Source organism: Lactuca saligna, chromosome 4 (assembly GCF_052625555.1).
Source record: "Lactuca saligna cultivar CGN05327 chromosome 4, ASM5262555v1, whole genome shotgun sequence".
NCBI lineage: Eukaryota > Viridiplantae > Streptophyta > Magnoliopsida > Asterales > Asteraceae > Lactuca > Lactuca saligna.
Genome location: NC_136420.1, coordinates 128,243,026 through 128,260,858, shown reverse-complemented (window position 1 = coordinate 128,260,858; position 17,833 = coordinate 128,243,026). Strand labels below are relative to the sequence as shown.

At 37.2% G+C, this 17,833-nt stretch overlaps 2 protein-coding genes and 1 non-coding gene across 3 annotated transcripts; 1 reads left to right on the top strand and 2 right to left on the bottom strand.

Annotated features, from left to right (window-relative positions):
* Positions 1-5,072: 5,072 nt before the first annotated feature.
* Positions 5,073-5,145, bottom strand: TRNAA-UGC (transfer RNA alanine (anticodon UGC)). Its single transcript has one exon. It is a non-coding gene; the product is annotated as a tRNA-Ala (tRNA).
* A 216-nt stretch (positions 5,146-5,361) lies between these two features.
* Positions 5,362-6,266, top strand: LOC145038805 (uncharacterized). Its single transcript, XM_078987047.1, has 4 exons — positions 5,362-5,524; positions 5,610-5,696; positions 5,781-5,900; positions 6,000-6,266. Exons 1-4 carry the CDS (start codon positions 5,420-5,422, stop codon positions 6,120-6,122), a joined length of 435 nt encoding a protein of 144 aa, XP_078843173.1. The 5' UTR covers positions 5,362-5,419; the 3' UTR covers positions 6,123-6,266.
* A 211-nt stretch (positions 6,267-6,477) lies between these two features.
* Positions 6,478-7,442, bottom strand: LOC145038804 (Dormancy/auxin associated family protein). Its single transcript, XM_078987046.1, has 3 exons — positions 6,963-7,442; positions 6,778-6,877; positions 6,478-6,689 (listed from the first exon to the last, which is right to left on the bottom strand). Exons 1-3 carry the CDS (start codon positions 7,216-7,218, stop codon positions 6,662-6,664), a joined length of 384 nt encoding a protein of 127 aa, XP_078843172.1. The 5' UTR covers positions 7,219-7,442; the 3' UTR covers positions 6,478-6,661.
* Between the last annotated feature and the right edge of the window lie 10,391 nt (positions 7,443-17,833).

Sequence of the window (17,833 nt, the reverse complement as noted above, 5' to 3'; positions counted from 1 at the left end):
CAGGTGTATCGTCACACCCATACCCTTAAAAAAGCCACCGTAATCGCCTAGATTCCTGACTTAGACTTCCTCATACACCAGTGCTCACATAAGCACACCATAACACTCCTCCGAGGTCATTAAGAATACTCACCCCCATCTAGCTATCAGCTGTGAAAGAAACTTATACTAATGCCAACTAACTATCTTACGAATACAATTACATAAAAAAAAACTTAAATAATCTTCTGACTAAAAGACTTCACCCTACAACGGTTAGACTCAAATGAGAGTTGTGCAATAGGATCTAATCAATCATTCTAAAATTATTTAACCTTTGCAACATGTAACTTAAAATATTCCATTAATAACTAATTAACATCAATATAAGTTCATATAGCACAAAAAAAGCAGCATTCAGGCAGAAAACATCAGGAAAAAGAAATCATAAGGATCCTTAGCCTATATACTATCCTACGTTTTCTAACAGCTCATATATCACACAAAAAAATGCATCTCTCCTAAGCAGGCACTATAACCTAACTCATAATACGCATATCGTACTATAACACATATAACAACAAGTCAAATACAACATATAAAGCATGTATGGATACTTTAGGAAATCACTTTTGAGCTCCGATTGAATGTACACATCACATCTTCTCTTTTCTTCTCTTGAAAAATATATTCTCCAAAAAGGTTTAGCAAAACTCTCATCTCCATAGTTTGAGTTTGGAATCCCATGAGTGTTCATCCAAATCCCTAAAACAAGGGCTCTGATACCAACTTGTAACGTCCCATTTTGACAACCAAAAATTTTCATTTTTAATTAAGGTAAAACTGCTCATTTTCAAAACCCAAGTTAAGAAAACTAATTGTTTTAAAGTATATTGTTTAAAAAGCAGAGTATTATAGTAAACATGAAATCTTCATTGCTACTGATGAATGTGTATAGTCACACCTTCGCCTTCCCATGATCACCGATGATACCTAAAAACAATAACAGTTGGGTAATCACGAAGCTTAGTGAGTTCCCTCAAAATACCCCACACAACAAAAACATATATAAAACATGCATACTGGGTTTCTTGGCATGCTTCCTTAACCTAACCGCTCCCCGGGTTTGTTGGCCTGCTACCTCAACCTTATCGCTCCCCGGGTTTCTTGGCCTGCTGCCTCAACACAAATGTTGCAATATGTCGATATATAAATAATCAACAAATCAAGTAGGCACATAAATACCGGAAACTACCGATCATACAACTCACTACCGCCTACTAGACCCCTCATAACACACTACTCTCCTACCAACAAATTTCCATGGAATGCATAGCCACAATAACTACTCTAGCGATATTCTAACCAACATACCACTACTACTACATCCTAACACATAAGGATGTAAATATATCTAACATCTGCACTACTTGCACCCGCGAACCTTCTAATCACAAAAACATGGTAGAACCTTAATCAACAACCCAAATCCTTAAATTTTGACTTATATTCAAACTGGTCAAGAATTCGATGATAAAAAAAGTCAACGATCAGTAGGTCAACTGCCCCTTACGATGTGACAATCTATAGGTCATGTCATGAGCCACTAAAAACAAAATAGTCGCGGTACTTTGATCCTCACGATGTGACAAGTATATCCTCGCGTCGCGAGAACTGTTCGAATGACATTTTGATGAATAAAACCCCTTAATCCATTAAGCTACTAATCCACCTCCCCCATAAGGCTTCCTAACACCCCAAAAACCATAAAAATGATGCTTTAAGGTCTTGCGTGTTCAATGCAAGAATTGAGCTCCGATTTGGGCATTTATGAAGAAAAGGAGGTCAAAACCTCAAACATGAGCTCAAACATCACCCAAAGTTCAGATCCATAACATATATTCACTAAGGGACTCTAAGGACCCATAAAGTTGCTAACTTTATGGAGTCCTAACACTCTAACTCATCTAACCATGGATAATCATGCATAAAACCCTAGATCCATCAACAAGGAATCATAAGGCTTGAATCTTGTTTACTCACAAAGGTCCAAAGATGTTCTAGAAGATGCAAATGAAGCTTGCAAGCTGGATCTATACCCCAAAGATGAAGCCTTCTTCTTCAAGTCACCAAAACACCATTAAATGCTCAAGAACTCAAGGATAGGGCTAGGGTTTTGTTTGAAATGAAGGGAGGATGAAGAAGATACCCTAGATTATGAGATAAGTTCCTTAAATAGGGAGAAAACCCTAAAATTCGTGGGCTTGGGCTGTAATCAGCCTCACGATGTAAGCATTATATTTTCACATTGTGTAACGCCTGCGTTTCCAGGCTAGGCATTTTCGTTGATGTAATAGTCTAGGTTAACCTTTGTAACCCGTTTTGAAATAATAGAAGTGTATTATTTGAGTATTATGTGTTTTGTGCTTAATTGCTTAATTATGTGGTTTGATTAATTAAAAATTAAAATAAGCGTCAAATTTGAAGTGTGAGATAAGCCCGATATCTTTGCATAAAGATGTAGTGGTCGAAACAAGGATTCCGAAGATATAAAGAATGCCGAAATCCGAGTTATAACGAAGAAGTTATGACCTATCGAAGTTTCGCGACAGAACCGACAACGCTGAATGACGTAAAAAGTGAAATTTACGTTAGAGCGATAATTAGCCGACAGAGTCTAAACGAAAGTTGTAGAATGTAGTCTCACCTACGCGTGGATATAAAGCACCTCAAAAGCGGAGCTCGTATGCGAAAGTTACGCAAGTTTGAAGTTTGCTTAATAGCGTACGCCCAGCGTACCCGTGAACCGCCTCAGCTACGCATGCAATGACGTCACTTGGGCACATACGCATGCAATGACGTTGCGTACGCCCAACGTACATATATTACGCCCAGCGTAATCGAGGGTTCCAACCCCTATAAAAGGAAGTCGAGGCTGCCGAGTTTCTTTGCTCATTTCTTCCCTTTCTCTCGTGTTTTTGCATTGTTTTGTGTACCAGAAGTGTCCCGAAGCCCTGATATTAATCCCGAGCCCCGAAGCAAGTCCCGAGGTCCCGAAGATCTCGAGAAGTGCGATTCCCGAGCCGAAGCTCTGTCGGCGAGAAGTTCGATTTTTGTGAAGATCTTCCAGATCTACCGAAGAATACTACTTCTACAAGCCGTAGTGCTGTCCAATCATCTTTTGATCAAGTGAGTGTGTGGTTACTTTCTTCTAACGCATAATTATGAAGTATTTTATGCGAAATACGTGTTAATTGTATATTTTGTTGTGATGTGTGTGAATGTATATTCACTTTCTTCTATCTTATAGATCTGATTATTTCTCTATGAAATAAGTGTTATGTGTGTGTGCCTCATCTGTTATGTGGAAAATGTATTGATTGAGCATGCTATACAGGTTTTGAATCTATGTATAAAAATGTATGTTTTATCTACTAATATGTTGGGTAGAACATGGGTAGATAGTTGGTGTGTAATAAACAGATGAGAGGCCTCGATGTTGTTTTGATCCAGTCATCTAGTGGAATTTAGATGACGACCACGGACTTTTCTAGACAGTCCAGTGGAATGCTAGCAGACTCATAACCTGTAGGTGTTAATAAACTTGGGTGTTCATTCGCTGTATTCCATCCCCCTCATGGTTGCCTTATTTGACATATATTGCCGGGAAACCCCCGAATGCATGTGTTGTCACCCCGATGAAATATTCTAAGACTAGGTCCCTTGTGTTAGTTGTTTTAGGGACGTAAGGTGAGAATAACGAGAATGGGTAATCGGGTTATTGTTGGTTGGTGGAAATTAAATATAATTATTTATTGTGGGTTGAAAACCCTATATGCTCACCAGGCTCCCAAGCTTGACCCACTCAGTTTTATTTGTATTACAGGAAGTGGCGCAAGGGCATAAGATGGATGAACCATCAAGTTGTTTTGTTTACAAGTCTGTATATGTATATATTTGTTGAATGACTTGTAATGTTATCGTTTATGCTTTATGGTCTGTATCGGACATGACATCCCGAGTTTTGATAATATAATGAAAATACATTTCTTTTATGAAATGCTTTGGTAAACATTGTTTTATCACGTTTTGTTTTTGGGAACAAATTCCGCAACTCTTTCAAATCAAAAGGATTTACCCTGAAATTATTTTAAAAGCATAAATGAAAGTTGGTCTTTTCTGACCGAGATTTTGGGGATGTCACACATTGTGACTCTCATTTCCACGTGTCACGTTGTGATCGTTACGTCGTGACACCCATTTTCCCCATAAGTCATGAGTTGACTCTTTGATGCCTTGCATTGGTTCGTTTTTGAACTGGATGTTACAAGGAGGGTCAAATTTCATATTGACTATTCCAACTCGTGGTATATGGTTCATATTATACCCAAAACCGTTCAAATGAACAACAAAAATATATGTTATTTGATTTTTCTTTTTTACAATTCAAGTTTGTTACATTTTTTTGAACGACAAACTAATCTACCCTTATATTTAGTTTGACCTCAAATAATAAATGTTTTTACATATAAGAGGTCCAACATAAATAAATAAGGTTAAGTTAAAGTTACAAACAATGTCTCTAACTTAAACTTTTAACACTTTAACCTTATCCCTTTTAATAATAATATGAAACAAATTGTAATTATTTCGTTACAACTAAAGAAAAGTTTACTACTATGGGAAATACTCATATTAAATGGATATAAATTTATGTCAAATTTATATATACATCCAGAAAAACATACTTATTTAAGGTTTTTAAATATGCGATAGAGACCATTAAACCATCGATAATGGTCTCCAAATTTTAGCCTCGGTGACAAGAACATCACCACCACCATGACCTACTTTCCTCCTCATTTGGCTCCCTAAAATTGTCCATATCCGAGCAATCATTTTGGTTCAAAAATTGTTTGTAGAATTGTATATTTGTCAACAAGGTGGTTCAAAAAGTTGTAATACAAGAAGGAAATAGTTTTTGTTTTACGTTCAATGACTTACTAGATATAAAAATTATTCGAAAATCTATGAAGTACAAAGTAACTTGATTTTAATAGAGCCAAAGCGTCACAAAAATTAACCAAAAACAATGGAGATGCGGGGTATCGAACCCCGTACCTCTCGCATGCAAAGCGAGCGCTCTACCATGTGAGCTACATCCCCTTTATGTTAAAATTTATGACAAAAGTATAAAAAACCTAACTTTTGAATCAAAACAAACCATTTGCTACTTTTGGGAGTAGTGTATGTAAACTTTTCATTTTGACAATTAAATATTCATTGTTTTGATCGCCCAAAACTAAAATTCAAGGCTGTCCTCTTGTAAGCGTCGCCTTTCTTACATACCCACTCTTTATAAATTATCCCCCACCTCTTTCCCTTTTCAATACCTTCAACAAAGAATCAAATCCATTAATTCTTCATTCTTCCAGTTCCCATGGCTTCCCTTCTTTCAACTTCAGCTACTCCTTCATCCGCCCTTCTTCTTCCCACAACTCCCCGAATCCAATGCACCCAATTCGCCAGCGTCTCCATGATCTCTGTAACTTAATTTCTGGGTTCTATTCTATTCAATTTTAATTTCAATCCTTATTGATTCCATCTGTTCTGAAACTTGTTTGTTGCAGGGTGGACAAAGACTTGTGATCTTGAAGGCAGAGAAAAGATCATCACCACTTTCTCACTGCTTAAAGACCACCATTTCATGCTCCATTGTAAGATTAAGAAAACTTAAATCTTATTTGTTCTTTCTCATTTGTTAATGGAAAGGAATAATCATCGTCATCTTCTACCCACAGGCTCAACCAGAGACACTGAAAATAGTGCAGGCCACCATTGCTAATCAGTTGTCGATTGATGAGAGCACAGTCGCTCCTGCAACTAAATTCGCCGATCTTGGTGCTGATTCTCTCGACACTGTAAGTTTTGTTTTGATTCGAAGTTAACGAATCATAACTCAAACAACTAATCATCGATCTTATATAAGTATATAACTCAATCGATATAACATTCAACAGGTTGAGATTATGATGGCTTTGGAAGAGAAGTTTGGAGTGTCAATCGGCGAAAGTGGAGCTGAAAACATTTCGACTGTTCAAGATGCTGCTGATCTGATCGAGAAAGTGAAGACAGATGCTTAAGCTTTTAAACTCAACACCTATATATATGATCAGATATATATATATAACCAAATTTGCTTGGTTTCTTTCCTTTCTGATGATTTTTGCGGGTTTGTAATTCGTTTCTGACGATGTCGTACTAATAAATTTCCATTTTGCTGAAAACATCAGCGTGAAACTTTCTTGCATGCATGGATATTATACAAACATATGGAAGCATCAAACATGTTAATCAGAAGTCATAATAATTTTATTAGTCAATAGTCATTACACCACATTTTACAAACCAACTTCAGCATATATAACCTTAATTCATATGTACACAAAAGAAAAAAGAAGAAAAAAAAAAAAAAAAAACAAAACAAAAGGAAATCATCCGCCACATCGATCATATATATCATGGGCTGCGATATAAATATACTACAATTATACCTAATATGTACAGATTTTTATATAAGGGATTTGGGAAAAGTTTTTTTTTTTTTTTTTAATTTTTAATATAATATATATACATATAGACATTTTCTCATGGAAGCCGAAACTCATCGATTTCGTATATTTCAACGATCCAATGCACTCAAAACAATCCTGCAATCATACCCATGAAGAAACAAAAAGATTAACCTTTCTGAATCCAATATCATGATTAATGTTAGAGATATAATTAATCATATACCAATCATAACCCGTAGGATGTTTTGTCCTCGAAGAATGCGTGCCGCCGGCAGTTGACTTTGCTCGGGTCAATTTCTTGATATTCCCGCCAGGACTTGTTGCTGATGAACAAAGCAAGAAAACGAAACTCAGAGATACATGAATTGATGTGTGTGAATGTGTGTGTGTAATGGTTGCAGGGCTTACGTGAGAATGGTGAGCCGGGGGTGACGGGGGTGGAGGGAGAAGAGGGGGAGGATCCTGAATCAGAAGAGGCGGAGAGGCTGTTGCTTCGGAGGATGGTGATGCTGCGGGAAACCGGAGAGATATCGTCGGAGTTTGAAGGATCGATATTGGTGCCGGAACGGACGCGGAGAGACTTGTATTTGCGAAGTTTTCCGATGCCGGAGTCAGGGGTGGGGCCGGCGAGCGTTTCGTCCCAGAGATTATGGAGAAAACCCATGATTGATTTGAAGAATTATTGTTATAATTAATTAGGTTACGTACTAATCAACTACAATGTACAAACTAATATGTATTGTTCTTCGTATCTTTCCTGTAACAACCCGAATTAGGTGCGTTTCCTTTAATTATGGAAGGGAAGACGGCGGAGAGCGGTGGCGCCACCCGAATACGACTGTTACAAAAAGTGGAAGCGTTTATTATTATTATTAATATCTAAACAGAAATTAGATTTATTTCCGGACGAATGGAAGTAATGGAGTATTTATAGATGTAATGGGAAGAGAGAAAGATGGTGAGAGGAGGAGGATGAAGGATGCGATTCGATGGCTCAAATGAGGCAGTTGTTTGCTTATTTTGTTTGGTACAAAATAATTGTATAGGCAACAACCATAAATGATACATGAAGCAAGTTATGAGACAAATATGTCATTGTTAAGCCCAAATAGAATCCAATCCAATGTTACTCTTGGGCTCCCAAGCATCTAGATCTAGAGTGTTCATATCTATTTATTTTCGGAAAACAATTTTAAACCCGATCCAATTTGATCTAGGAAGCGATTTGGTTAAAAATAGTTCGGTTTGAAATTGATTTGGCGGTTTATATCGGTTTATTGGTTTGAAGATTTTACCATTAAAATCAGTTTGAAAACTTGTAAAAAACCGATTTTCATAAATATTTATTTTCACCTATTACTTATTCAAGATTTTGTTCATTCAAAGTTTCTAGGGTTTTTCATGTATGTTGGGAAAATAATTTTTTTAGAAATTAGAAGTTAAAAAAAATTCCGTTTTGAATCGGTAACGGTCTAGAAGTTTGGAGCTACCGATTTTCCTAAAAAATCATGTACTTTTTCTTTGCATTTTCTTCATCTATATATGACTATTCTTGAGGCTTATAGAAGCAAGCCAATTCTGTTGCCACTGGGTATGAAAAAAACCTTTGTTGTTTAGGCCTAGGAATCAAAAAACATATATCAGAGTTAAGAAGTGAGCAAACCCTTTTCACCGTTACTATATAAAGCTAGTGAATACTTGTTCATTTCTTTAAAGCGTAAGTATTATAAAGAACTTTAGAACACAAGAAAAAAAAATGTAAAATAGCCGAAATGAAAAATATCAATGAACAAAACACAAGAATAACTAGAGATAAGCCACAAAAACCATGTACAACTCTCTAGCCACTCGAGGCTATAAATCTGTAAGACCTCCGGTCAATGTGTCTCAGTGGGACCCACCAGTCCCACAATTCTGATAGACCCTCCATTCCTAACTCTGTTACTCATAATAATACATGACATAGATCATACTTAAAAAGATAATGTAATTTGACCACTTCACTCATTTTATAACTACAAGCCAATTTATTTGTAACAACGTAAATTTTCAAACCACATTTTTTTTGATTTAAAAATAAACACAATTATCTCAATAATAAAATCAAAAAGATGTCACAATGTCAAATCATCAAATCTCATATCCAAAAAAAAACTGTATATATAGCAAAACTCCAGGATCCTCCCAATCGTTGTTGTGTGTACAATCAAGTCGGCGCCTTCCCGTGATCCTGAGAAGTACCTGAAACACATAACACATAACACGGTAAGCATGAAGCTTAGTGAGTTTCCCAAAATACCACATACAACTGTTTAGCCACCCAAGGCTATAACTCTTTAAGACCCTCCGGTCAATGTGTCTCAGTGGGACCCTCCAGTCCTACAACTCTGATGGACCCTCCAGTCCTAACTCTTTGGCCCCTTCGGTCCTAACTTTGTGGACTATCCCGTCCTAATTCTGTAACTCATAATAATACATGGCATAGATCATACAATGCATGATATCACATTACTCAAATAAACATATAAGACCCTTCGGTCACACACAACTCATATTACCACTCTAGGTATGTCTAGTGAGAAGACACACCTCGTAAGCTAGCAAGTAAAAGTCTCGTACTTGAAAATCTCGAACTAGCCTCCGCCTAACACATAGGACAATCATCTGTAATTAATACTCTAATCATACTCAAATACACCAAAGGTTGTTCTCTCTTTCTCTCTAACTCTTGGAATGGGTAAAATCCCATTTTACCCCTCCTTGGTCCCCATAACTCATGTTGACCAAACCCTAAAGTCAACAGAATTCAACTCGAGTCAAAAGTCCAAGTTTGACCTGACTCGCCGAGTGCACTCATACAACTCTTCGAGTCCACTCATTCCTCATAAGTCTCGTGAAGGTCTAGCTCGTTGAGTTAACCCCCAACTCGTTGAACTATCACATGGTCCAGCTCATTGGGACAAATCCTAACCGACTCGTCGAGTCAGTTCATGGACTCGGCAAGTCCCTTCAATTTGATTTCTCATCCAAACAATTTAAGGCAAATCTATCACCCCAAACACTAGATCTACCATCCTAAGGCTCGAATGTCATGTAAAGCTTTGATCTTTACACTCATGCATGGTGGTTTTGCTCCAATCTACCAATACATGTTCTCACAATGGTGTTAAACACCATAGTCCTCACATGGATAAATAAAGTTTGGACTTTTGTGCTCTAGGGACCTCACAAGGTCTATATCTGTGGTTTCAACCTCTTGATAACTTAGTATTCTCGAAGTACCAAATAAGATGTGATGAAAACCCTAACTTCTCAAACTCATGGGATCTAACCATAATTATATAGCAAGGTATTGATTTTAAAGAGTAAGTTCTGAATTGGTTTTGTAAGTATATATGAAGGCAAGGGCTAAATCATAACTACTGGAACTTCATTGGAAGAGATTTTTGGGCTAAGGGGCTCTTTGGTAAATTAGGGATTGAATTTGGGTGTAGTTATGGAAGCAGGGGTGAAATTGGTAAATATTGGACCTAAATTGTGATGGATTCTAATATTGAGGGTTTATTTGGTAAATATCGGATAAATGTTGTAAGAAAATGTTATGGGAGGGGCCATTTATGCCATTATGGCATTAATTTTCCTAGGGCACGAGTATCAATCCCATACAAACCCTAACCCTAATAGAATACCCTCCAGCCATCACCCGTTATGCCTCCCACCAGTCCTGCCTTCCCTTCCATTTTCCGGCGTTATCACCATCGTGTCGAGGTCGCTAGCCACCAAGCTAGGTGCCATTGTCACCCTTTTTCTGTTGTGACTGGATATGAAGACCGGTGGAGGGCTTTGTGCAATCAGACGTGGAGAGGGCCAAGTCGCAACCACCATACTGATGTGGTTGTTGCTGCTGGAATATGCGCCCACCACCACACTTCCTCACCTTCCTTGCTAGAGAAATGGTCTGTGGAGGATCCATTGCCCTCGGTTGAAATCCGCTGCCACCAGTTCTTATTTTTCTCTTCTTTCTGCTAGCCCCGCCTGCCGTTACACCATCGCTGCCACTATCTCCGGCCAATACCATCGTTGTGCGTTTCTATGAAAATAAAGGGTTGCCAGTTCTCGTGGATAGTTTAGTTGAAGGTGTTGTGGTGTTCGTGGGTTGTTGTCCTACCGTGAACTGCTGCCACATGCCAAGGTCATCAGTGGCTCCGCCGCTACTGCCTCAGTTTTGTGCTTCTACCGTCGCCAACCATCACTAGGAGGGTGGTTGGATCTTCTTTCAAGCTAGAAAGCATATGGGTGCTTGTTTTGCTGTAGTATGTGTTATGTGTGTAACTTGTTTGGCTGGAAAACCTAGAACAGCCACTAACACCACTAGCCATCACCGGGCACCACAAGGTGGTTATGTGTGTGTGTGTATGTGTGTGTTTAGCTTAGTTGTGTGAGTTATTTTGGAGATTAGCACTATAAAATGTAATTAGAAATGTGAATAATGAAAAGAAACCGTAACCACCACTGTGAAATGGTGTCTGCCACATCCTGCCGTCACCAGTCGCCGTGTTAGGTGCCGGTGTGTTTTGCCTTGTTGTGTTTGATTCGGTTGGGTGCTTGAAACCCTAATGGGCCCAATGAAGCCCTAATAGGTCTAGTAAACCCTAATGGGCTTAAGGACTTGTTTTTGGGCCTATTGGGCTATGAATGGGTTGGAAACACTAATTAGGGTTTAGAAAACCCAAATTTTGGATATATGGGCTTTGGATCAATCAGGACCCGCACTAAAATCGTTTATTAAATTAAAATATTAATTAATAACTATTTGCAATTAACCTAAGGCCATGTGGGACTTAATGGATTACATCCTTAATGGGGTAAGTAAGAAAAACTTAACATTCATCGTCATTTTATGTAAAACCCTAATTTCCCCACCCTCTCTCTCATTCTCCTTCTCTCTCTCTCTCTCTCTCTCTCTCTCTCTCTCTAAACCCTCGATCAGATCCTAAAAGGCACCACCACCCATAATTCCTTAGCCGCCTCCGTCTTCCACTCAAGAAATAATGATGACTGAGATCTCTCATTCCTTCCTCCCATGGTCGCATTGCCTCCAAACGATGTCACCTCCTTCCTCGACTTCTCGATTCTGTCTCCTAATCTAGATTCATGGTGTGGAATTTGTGAGTCTTTAATCAAATTTTCAACTATCATTATCAATCTTCTACTACTACTGCTCATCATCGATTCAATCCTAGTCTCGAAAATTTAGATTTCATGTTGTGGAGTTCGTGAGTAATTCACTCAATTTGGAAGATCTGGTTAATTTGATCCCTGTATCTTATTGTATTCCTTCCACTTTGATTGATCATTCCACTCTGTGAATCTACACTTGATGAAGCAACCGATCATTCAATCAATCATTTCTTTTTCTTGATTAGAAATCTGATGATATGATTACCTTTACAAGGTTGTATTCACAGGTTACAACTAATAGGGGATGGGGCCATTGTCTTCATCAATTCGAGAAGGGAAAAAAACACACAAGAAGTAGAAAAGGTTTGGTGTGGAAGATCTATTACCGAGACCGGTGATCCCGTTTTTCCGACAAGTTCATTTCTTCCTTGGTATTTAACCCAACAATGGGACTATGGGAACAAAGGGAAGACAACAACGACCAAGGGAGGGTGTTACGCGACGTTGGTGAGCTCGAAGGGTGGTATGGGAGGTCGGGGTTGGTCGTAATCACGAAGGGAAGAGTTGGGGATCAGGTAGGCTACACACCGTCGAGATGGAGGTGGCCTCTTCTTGGTCGGTGGTGAAGAAAAACGGGAAGGGAAGAGAGAAGTGAGGGTAGAGAGGGGGGGGGGGGAAGGAGAATGAGAGAGAGAGAGAGAGAGGGTGGGACCGGCCATTTAATATTAAATAATTATATATATATATATATATATATATATATATATATATATATATATATATATATATATATATATATAAGGCAAATCATCATAATCGGTCCCTGTGTTTGTGAAATCACAAAAATGCCCTTCACTTACCGGTTAACTGCTAACGGAGTTATCGAAAATGACCATTTGATAAAAGTTTTGAAACCACAGGGACCATCTATGAGGTTTTTAAACCACGGGGACTAAACTTCAAATTTTGGGTAACCACAGGGACCATTTATGATGTTTTTTCTTTTGAATAAATAACGAAATAGTAATGTATGTGTGTGTGTGTATATATATATATATATATATATATATATATATATATATATATATATATATATATATATATATATATATAAACGAACTAAACATAATCCTTTGTTTATTGGAAGGTCAAACATCCTCTCAACCATCTTTAATTCTTTATTATAAACTGAGAAAAACATTGTCTTAACCATCTTTAAAACATCATCTCAAGTTCTCAACCATCTTTAATTCTTTATTATAAACTCTAAAAACATCGTCTTAACAATCTTTACTATAAAATCGATAAGGGAGTGTCATAAATGCATGTTTTTTTTTTCAACGAATATTTATATTTATATATAGAGTAAATTACACAAATGCTGCCTATTGTTTGAGATAATTTGCATGTTGAGTACCTAACTTATTTCTTTTTTAATTCAGACCATTCCTATAGTTTGATTTTGTCGCACACTTGGTAACTTTTAGAACAACTCCAACCATCCTCCATTTATCACCATTTTTTTTGTTTTGAAATCCAAAAATCCTCCGACCAACCTTCAAATTTAACATCATTTTTGTGCTGACTCCTTTTTAACACCAAATATGAAGATCAAATATAAATGTCTCTAAAAACACCATTTTAAAGGTGGGTTAGAGTTGAATCACCACTTTAATATAGACTCACCCCTCAAACGCTCCCTATCCAGCTATCTAGATGACATACTTGCTGATCGTATAATATAGATTCACCCGTTCTAGTTGTCAAAGAAAAAGGAACGGGAATACTAATATAGTACTCCTATACGTATCTGTACCCCACCAAACATCAGTATCATCGAACATCAAACATCGAACAGAGTTCTACTCTCTATTCCCATCTCACACATACTCTTAATCTAATGCTACCCAATATCCAAACTTAATTGAACTATACATCTCTTTTGGATCTTAGTATATAGCTAGACAAGATTACAATGTCCGTAATAAACCTCCAATACAAATTTTCCTGTCTATGTACAATCTTTAAATTATAAATTATAATTAACACTCTTTCAACTTAACTCGAATTAAATGTCCTTGACAAACCTTAGTTTGTAACAAGACCATTTCATTATTCATTGTCAATACAGTCTTCATGATACTAGCATGATATAGAATATGACTATATTATTATCTAAATTACATCGATCTAGACATCCTTTGTACATCTTAGTTTAGAAAATAGACTAGACCACAATCTTTATAATAAACTTCAAATACCAACTCTATTTAGACAACACTATCATAATTTATTGTATATATAACACAAAGTATTAGGTATTTAATATACATTCATATTTTTAGTGATAACACTCTATTAAGATTATCATGTAATAATTTCATATGTACACTTTCACACATATATAACCATATCTGGTTGGCATAGTTTATGTCATCAAATAAATATTTAACACATAATCCAAATTACATTCATTTAACACATATCAACCTCTATTTCAACCATTTCTTTTTGAAATCAGATTACATTCATTAATTAGAAATATCATAACTAAATTAGATACCATATATTGAATTATTGATACATTGACAATAGATATTAGACAGAAAGCAGATTACATAGACATAGTCAGAAATTAGATTACAAAAACATTTCATCCACATATCAGATTCCATACACATAAACATATCTTTCTGAGTTCATTGTTGTTCACGATACGTAAATAGTAGTCAGTAATCACTAATCATATTACATAAACATTAACAAAAAAAACAAAACATAAAGATACGCAGAAAGAAGAAGAAAATACTGAGATGTCGAACCGGAGGATACCAAAGACGGAGACTGTCGACTAGAGTGATTAGGGGTGCTGGCTAAATTCTAGCGAAAAAGGACGAGACTTCCGACTTTCTAGCTTTGACGTTGTGTTGTAGTTGTTGCTCATTTGCTTGCCGCCTTGCCCAAACCCTTAAGCGAAATTAGAGTACTGATGTTCAATTTGTCGATGCCTAATATCTCGATGAATAATGGAATGTCGATTAGGGAAAAGGATTTGGGCCATTGGGTTTTTGCTAATTGATCCGATAATACAAATGCATAAATTAATTTCTATGTTCCATTTTTATACTACATAATATAAATTGTATATAAGAATAAATGACGGTTCGGTTCGGGAATCCGTGGATATCTAAATATCCAAATCCAAACCGCCCCTTTTGTTTTCAGTTTCGGATTAACCTCATCCGTTCGATTTTTTGGTTTCGCGGTATTTTTTTGCACATCCAACTAACCATTGTGTTTTAATCATGTGTTGTTTTCATGTCGTGTGTTGCTATTATGTTATCATATATATATATATATATATATATATATATATATATATATATATATATATATATATATATATATATATATATATATATATATATATATAACATAAGAATGTTTGTTTTGGTTGGAAATAATAACCGCCAGGTATTAAGTTATCCCATAGTTTGGTCAAGGCAACAACTAGGTATGATGTTCCCTAAAAGTTTGGCCAACATAATGACTAGGCATTTATGTTTTATAGGTGGGAACTTTTTAGCATCCATAAAATTCTTGAAAAATTTAAACTTTTAAAATAACCCATAAATCATCATTGTTTACAAATAGTTTTGAAAAGAGGTTTATTATCAGAGTATTCCCAAAATCATAAAACAAAACTCGAGGAGGTGCACGATCACGTCTTCAGCATCCCACGATCCTTTGAGGTACCTGAAACATAATCCAAAACTGTAAGCCCGAAGCTTAGTGAGTTTCTCCCAAAATACAAATACACAAACAAATAGTACATATATAATAACAACGTGCAATGGGTCCACAACTAATAGACTGGATTACCCCTGAGTCCACAACAAAATTTTGGCTTGCCCTTGGCTTATAGCTTATGTTTGGCTTGCACCTTGACCCCACATCATAAGCCTCACTTTCCCTTGGGGCCCACAACTTATGTCTAGCTTGCTCCCCAGCATGATCAGTCCTCAGACTGAATACCACTAAGCCCTTAGTACTAGTGTGGTATGCCCTTCCCGTCCCTCAACTCGTATCTGGAATGCTCATGAGCCCTCAGTATGAGTCTAGCATGCCCTTCCTGGCCCTTAGCTCATATCTGGTTTGCTCCATGGTTTGTTGGCTACAACACAGAGCAGTACAATCTCAACCAAACCCACGCAATATGTCGATATATAATAGACAATATCATATATAAATAAACATAGAATATCATATGTAGTCCTATTGATCTACCAGATTAGCATATGAAAAACTAAGATGCATATCTATTCCATACTCAGCATATAAACAATATCAAGTTATCAAACCAATGGGCCGACCTTAGTGCATTCGACCCGAAACTACAGTAAGGAAAACTCACCTCACAAGCTGAACAAAACTAATAAGGCCCAAGTCTGAATCTCAGCTCTCTACACAATGCCTGCAACCACCAAGTGACCAATTCCATCAAAAATCCAAAATACCAAAAATTCCTTCAAAGTCAAACTTGGTCAACTGGTCAAAATCAATAAACCCATTGGGTCAACCCAGTCGTGTCAACCCATCCGAGTTAACTCAACATATGATAATCAATGTGAGTATGTAGGGAGTACTCCGGAGGTACGCTCAGCGTACAAGAGGTTGCATAGAATACCACCATGGGGTGGCTGACCGGGTACATGGGGCGTACACCAAGCTATGTAGGGCGTACCCTCGCAACCCCAATTTCTTCTTTAAGTGCTTAATGGCTTCAACACTTAAGCTCTCACTTCAGATCTAAGGTCCAGAGACATACTAGGCTTATAAAGTTTCTAAATTTATGACTTTACACGTCTATAAAGTCCTTAACACAAGGTCTTGATCCATTAAGACCTTCTACAAGATGCATGGAGCTAGACTAGATAAAGGGACCTCATTTTTATGGCTTATGACCCTTCCTAGGGTCTGGAAGGACAACTCAGAACGTCTTAAAATCAAACATGCATGAAATGAGACTTTTAAGACAAGAAGAAAAACATAAGGTTACCAGAATGAGATTGAAGCAAACAAAATATCAAGGTGAATACTTTTTACCTTCTAAAGCTTCTCAAGAAGGTAATGATCCAAGATCCATAAGCTTTCTTCCACTACTATGCTCATTGAGGCAACACCTTCTTCATTAAGCACATAAAAACACACATTTTAGCTCAAACACACACTTGAGGAACTAGGGTTTTAAAAGGGACAACTCTAAGGTTTTGGAGGCTGAAAAGGTAGGGATAAATAAGTAATAAGAATGCTTAAATACCCCTCAAAAACCCTAAAACTTAGGGTTTCTTTCGGATATGAGTACGCCCAACGTACATATGTGTATGCTTAGCGTACTCCTCCTGCCCCAAAATTACAATCTTGCCACTAGGGCTTCTTGTGGCTACTTCCTTCCACTACAAGGACCAAAATGACATAAATTAACACCAAGGGATGAAAATGAAAATACCTAAAAACCGAGGTGTTATAACTCTCCCCTATTTGAACTAGACTTCACCCTCGAAGTTTGCTGTCGTGAACAAATTCGGATAATGCTCCCGCATCTCAACCTCCGGATCCCAGGTCCACTCGGAGCCCCTCTGATGATGTCATCGTACCTTTACCAAAGGTACTTCCTTGCTACACAAAACATTTACTTTCCTTTCCAAAATAGCTACCAGTCTCTCAACATAGTTCAGACACTCATCAACCTGAATATCATCCAAGAAAACCACCACATTCTCATAAAATACACACTTATGCAGCTGCGAAACATGGAAAGTGTTGTGAATCTGACTAAGTTCCTCAAAAAGATCTAATCTGTAAGCAACCTTTCCAACCCTGGCGATCACTCGAAATGGACCCATATATTGGGGATCCAACTTCCCCCTCTTCTTAAAGCAAATCACACCTTTCCAAGATGAGACATTCAGTAACACCATGTTGCTAACCTAAAACTCCAACTCGGATCGGCATTGGTCGGCATAGCTCTTTTGCTGACTCTAAGCAGTGTGCAATCTCTGCCTGAATTGTTGAATCTGTTGGGTTATGAGCATTCT